This window comes from Rhinolophus sinicus, linkage group LG06 (assembly GCF_036562045.2).
Source record: "Rhinolophus sinicus isolate RSC01 linkage group LG06, ASM3656204v1, whole genome shotgun sequence".
Classification (NCBI taxonomy): domain Eukaryota; kingdom Metazoa; phylum Chordata; class Mammalia; order Chiroptera; family Rhinolophidae; genus Rhinolophus; species Rhinolophus sinicus.
Window position 1 is genome coordinate 50,082,866 of NC_133756.1, and position 5,824 is coordinate 50,088,689.

Consider the following 5,824-nt stretch of genomic DNA (forward strand, 5'->3'; position numbering starts at 1 on the left):
TTCCATTTCTTTATTAAGTAAATGTTAATTACATCACAGTATGCCCACTTTAATTTACTTATACAGGAAGCTACATAAAATACCATTTTAAGAATAGAAGTCTAATTTTTTATTGCAAATTAACCAGTCACCATTGATTTCAAGCTGTTTTAAGGATTGCCAATACATATAAATATGTACAGATTTTTATGGTTTGAATTGTAATGAGGTGAATCTGTAGGGCAGAGTTGAGAGCAATGAATGGGTAACATAAATATTTTGAGATACCCATTTCAATTTAGAGGCAAAGCCATTTGTAGTTATACTTGGTAGCTCAAAGAAAAATGAGCTAGGAATAAAATGGTTGATTTCTTCCCCACCCCTCCATTGTAACAGCTTAGTTTTCCTCCCAATTCTGTCTGAAGTTTGTTGCTGGTTTTATACCATTTCTTTCCCTGACTTAGCCAAGTATAAAAAATGATTGTCACAGCTTACCAACATGCATGGTGTGAGAATTGAAGGTTGTGGAGACAAGATGGAAAATGTAGCTAAACTGAAGCACTGAATGCAGGCGGTAGCAATGTTAGCTGGGGACTTGGTGCAAAGGACACGTTAGAAATATGAGCGGGGTCTCAGTACTGTCTTATTGAGCACAAGATGATGTAAATTTAGAGGTGTTTGGGAGGAAACCTGGATAAAAATCTGGTTTACGTGTTTATAAGATTGCGTGTACTGTGCCTTTCATATAAGTCTTCTGTTTTCCACACCTTTTTCTATGTGGGGAAAAGGTAGGGTGTTCATTTTGGAACATAAACATATTAGCAATGAATATGAAGCTACCAGTGTATATTTTCTTAATGTTGGAAGCCAAAAGAGACAGGTGGCCTTCAAAAATTAATAGCTCTTAAAAGACATAAGGAAATATAACTTAAGGATATGGTCTTGTCAGATGTTGGTAAGAAGCTGTGTTTTGGGGTGATGTTAATTAAGAACATTTCCCTGTTGGTATAAATGTCTCACATGTTTGCCCTTGGTGCTCAGCTCACCATGAACACAATCAATTCACAAGGTAGTTTTTGTAAATAAAGGTTTTGGGCAAGCCGAACGTGGTCCAGAGAGATATTAATGAGAGGGCAAGGGGGAAGAGGTAATGAAAACACACTTCCTGGTGGAACGGCTTTTTGGACCTAGAGAATGCTTTAAAATTATTTTTCCAAAAGCCTCTGGCGTTTCTTTTCTGGAAGAGAGGAGATGGGGCGAAATGACAAATAGCTCCATTTTATTATTTTTTTCTCTTGCGTTCTCCATATTTTTGGTAGGGAAAATTGGACATTAATTTTGGTTGTTTTCCTTCTATTCACAGAACCAATTACATTTTTAGTACATGATGCATAATAAATATACCCAAGCATCCTCTGGCTTAAAAGTAATGAGTTGATTATTTGTAATCCCTTCTTTAAAGGCAGCTAATTGTCTGGAAAGTGTAGACCCCCCTCCCATCATCCGGTCCCTTGAAACTTTTATTCTCCTGAAATTTGTTCCCAGTGTCTGGGATGTGTAGTTTAGTTCTTGTTATGCATCACTGGCTTTTGTATATTCTGAGAAAAGATTTTAAGCTTTTAAATCATATGGTTTCTTTGCTGAAATCTCAGACCATTAGTGTTCAAGGATCTACAAAATGTTATAGCCTATATCATTTAAAGGAGGCTTGCCTATCCTTAGGGGAATATTGCCTTCTAGAGAGTTATGTATATACAATCAGGAATTGTGACACATTTTTTTCCTTTTTTTTTTTCCATAAATTTTTACCTGCCCTGGAATTCTTTCTTCCATTCATGAGTGATGGTTCCATCTAGAATTATCTGTGCTTTTCAGTAAAACAAGAGATCACACCTCTTTAGTTGGGGAAAAATTTAGCGAGTGTCCTAGTTTACATATCACTTCGCAGTCCCCTTGTAGTTACATAATTGGTGTGTGTGTGTGTGTGTGTGTGTGTGTCCATCGTGGAGGACATTTGATGCTCATTTATTAAATATGCTCACTGGCTGCTGCCGCATCTTTGTTCTGGACAGACAAATTACCTTTCTCACACTGAGCTTCCACTCTGGGGAATTAAGCCTCCACCACTTTAATTAGCTTGGAAGTGGGGGGTTGCAGTTCCTAATAGACTTCAGGCTTTTAGTAAGTTAGGGAAAGAGTGAAACGAGAACTTCCTGGGAAGCTCAGAATGTCATTTAAAACCATAAAAACCTAATATATATTATTTCATTTTGGTAATTGCAAACAGATTGTATCTGACGACTATGTGGATTACCATTTCTAATTTAGACATTGAACTACATTCTTTTAATTGATCATAAGTGATTAACACATTACATATGTTTGATTCATATATTTGGAATATTTATGTAACATTAAGTACATAGCAGAAAGGAAATACTAAGTGAAAAGTAGTATCTGAATGTGTGTGTGTGTGTGTGTGTGTGTGTATACATAAACATACAGATACATACCTATAGGTAGACAAGGGCATAGGTGAATAGCTATCTCATGGGGATATCAGAATAATAATAACTGCCACTATTTGCTTAGCTTTTATTAAGTGCCATGCAGTGTTGAAAATACTCCATATTTATTATGTAATCCGTACGACAGCCATATCATCCCCACTTTAAAGATGACAAAACTGAGAGATAGGTTAAGTAACTTCCCAGGGTTACACAGTTGAGCATATTAACCCAAAACTTCCCGAGTTGGGGGTGGGGCTTGGCTCTAAAATGTGTGATTCGACTATTAGGCAAGATGTTATAATTCATTCCTTTCAGGAAGAAACTTACTTTTAACAGTTAAGCAATTCATTTTAGAACTTTACGTGAGAAACTTTCTGAAAGTCCATTTATTGTCTCATTTTCTCTGCTAGTAAAACTGCAGAAAATGTTATGCTTTAGTTCTTCACTGCCAGAGTAAGTAGCGTAGAAAGGCTTCATCAAGTCACAGTTGGAAAGTAATCTAATAAAAGAAGATTAGTGAATATAGAGAAGACAAAAGCAGTCATGTTTGAGTTTAATATCTCTCAAATTTAGCATTTTAGCTAAGATGCCCGTTTTTATTTCTTGCAGGTCTGCTAAAAGGTCAGAGTAATGCAGAATGCGTGCCTTCATCTCAGATTTTGTTCATCACAGGTGGATCCCATGTGTCTTCAGTAGACAAGTCACCTTTGTAGCTAGCACCAGTGCCAGCTCCATGCCATTGCACCTTCTTTAGTCTTGATTGCCCTTCCTGCATTTATTGGTGTATTAAAATGACTGAATATGAACATTAAGGACTCCATGAACCTGGGCTAATGGGAGACTGTAGAGAAAATGAAAAAAGATCCACCGGAGGACATCTTGGGGGGAGGGAGCTTGGGAGGAGGGAAATGACTAATGAAGCTAATTAAAAGAAGCATTCAAATCTGCTTTCTACCCTCATTAACAATTAGCAGGGCACTGGCCAGAGTTTGTACCCTGTGTTTTACCTTAACAACATTCTATTTGCTCTTTGTATATTTAAGTGTTGTAAGGAAATGTGTTTCAATCAAAACTGAACATGAGATAAAGGAAAAAGATGTGGCTTTTGTGATATTCTATCACAAACACTTTTATTGTATCTCTGTAAAATACAATGTATGTATGCATGTAAGTGTTTTCGTCCTAATGTTGCTATTCCCATGGCGAAGAAAAAAAAGAACAAAAAAGGAAAAAAAAATTGGAAAAAAAAATCAGGCTCATAACAGCTACTGTGTAGAAATTTCCCCCTACTTCTAATTTGCTGAATGAAGAAAAAATCTTTTATTTGTGATATTTTCAGAGACATTTGCTCTAGTATGGTGTATTTAAGTAATAAAAACTTAAAAGAAAAAAATATTTGATGGCGTTTGGGTTTAAACACTGCTTTTTCTCTTCTGTATTTTGGAAAAACATAGGTTTTTTATTTGATACCAAACTCACTTTAAATTTTAGGGGTGAGGGAGGTGGTGTGTATATTTATTTAGCTCTGGGCCAATAAGATATTCTTCAAATTACTTAACCATGCCATTTTTGGCAGGGGTACAAAGCAATGTTTCTAACGGAATCTTTTTTATAAGTTCAAAATATTCTGTTAACGGCACTTCATTATACTTCTCCTATATCACAGTGAATCTTTTGTGTTTATATATAAATATTTGATTCTTCAGCTATTACATTTATTCCTTTTTTTGCAATAGGAAAACCTTGGGTATGGATGAAAAGCATGTTAAAGAATGTGGCATAACCATCTTGTTCTCTTACCAAGTTTATAGCTTTTGAAGGAAATAATATTTCTAAAGCATACCTGTACGTATTTTGAAGTTCCATTAGTTCTTAGGTCCCAGTGCTCTTTTATAGTCATCTTCAGTGGGTGAAGCAGCCATTTCCTGGTGAGCTTTCAGACTCATGGGGTCTGCTGTGTGATTTGTTTGTTTTGCTCTTACACGCCTCTACTGATTCTGCCTTTCCATATGCTTAGGGAAGGATTTGGAATTCATATAATAGTAGTCTTGAGATATTTAGTTGTTAGTTCTAGGCAGCAGAGTATCCCCAACAGCTCCTGCATTGACGGCAGAGGTGCCCTGAGGAAAGCATATGTAGGCCAAGGACCCAGTGGGTCTATGGCCAGTGCTGGAAGGGGGAAAAACCAAAGAGGCTTCACTGCCAGGCTCTTTATATGTGAGCAAATTTCAGCTACAACTTCCATCACAGGTTAATAAAACCAAGTGTGTTTACAATGCTGTGTTTAATTTTCTTTTTAAGAATGGCATGTTTTATTTTCTCTTCTTCCAGAACAGCTCCTGATGGAGATCCTCTCCAAATAGGAATACTATCTATAGAAAGGTCTAGCTTGGCACATCTCAACTAGCAATCAGTTTCCCTTCTGTGATGTGTGTTCACTTCCTGCTTTGAGGTTCCAGGCTAGGAGGGAAAATCAGTTGCTCAAACTGTAAACCTGCAGGCGAATTTATAAAAAGCAAATGCAAGGAAAAAAATAAAATGAACAAAATCACATAAAATAACAATATCTGTTTGAGTTAGATCCTTGGGGAATTTCTAGGAACTAGTTCCGGTTCTTAGATTTTTCTTTTTTTTTTTTTTTCCTTTAAGATACTTGGAAGGAGCATGGATTCCTCAGGATAGGAAAAGGGAAATGTTAATAAGAATGTAAGCATCTTCTATATTCTTTTTGGCATAAGCACTTACGTCCCATACAGTGTAGAAATTCAAAGGAGATAGTTAAAAACTTTTAGTAAGTAATATAGTGTAGCATTTAGTAATGTAAAGGTCTAAGGTCATTAAAGACTTTAAATGAACTATTATATGGCTGGTTGCTCAAGCACTACTGCGTATTTAATAACGAGCTTCTAAAAGCATTTCTTAAGTTGCAGACCTATAAGATTACAAATGTCACTCATGTTAGTATAATCCACATGCAAGTGATGAAGCCTTCTCTTTGATGTGCTAAATTGGAGAAGGACTAATGGAGCTATGAATATACAATAGAACATATTTAAGTAGTAGTCTTGCTTTAGGTAAAACACTTTCTTGAAACCAGAGGCATTTCAAACAATAAAACCCAGCTCTAATGGGGATGCTCTGTGTGGATAGAAAGCCACTAAAAACACTCAGGTTTATTCTGATGTGAGCAGTGATTATGTTCCTCCCCCAACCCCAACATTGCTTAGAGAGAAAAAAAAAATCCACCAGCTTGTTCACCTTTCATCATTGCATTTGTGATGTTAGTGAGATATACTCTGTTCTTTTGAAAAGACTTATTTAATTACCCACGTCAT

At 36.2% G+C, this 5,824-nt stretch overlaps 1 protein-coding gene across 4 annotated transcripts in view; it reads left to right on the forward strand.

Moving 5' to 3' along the window:
- The window catches only part of LMO4 (LIM domain only 4), a 16,702-nt gene extending 12,818 nt beyond the window's left edge, over nt 1-3,884 (forward strand). For all 4 annotated transcript variants that reach the window (XM_019751763.2, XM_019751765.2, XM_074335094.1 and 1 more), the window contains exon 5: nt 3,099-3,884. In XM_019751763.2, coding sequence (XP_019607322.1) covers nt 3,099-3,107 — 9 coding nt within the window. In that variant the 3' untranslated portion in view covers nt 3,108-3,884. The remainder of the gene's footprint in view (nt 1-3,098) is intronic.
- The last annotated feature ends 1,940 nt before the right edge of the window (nt 3,885-5,824 follow it).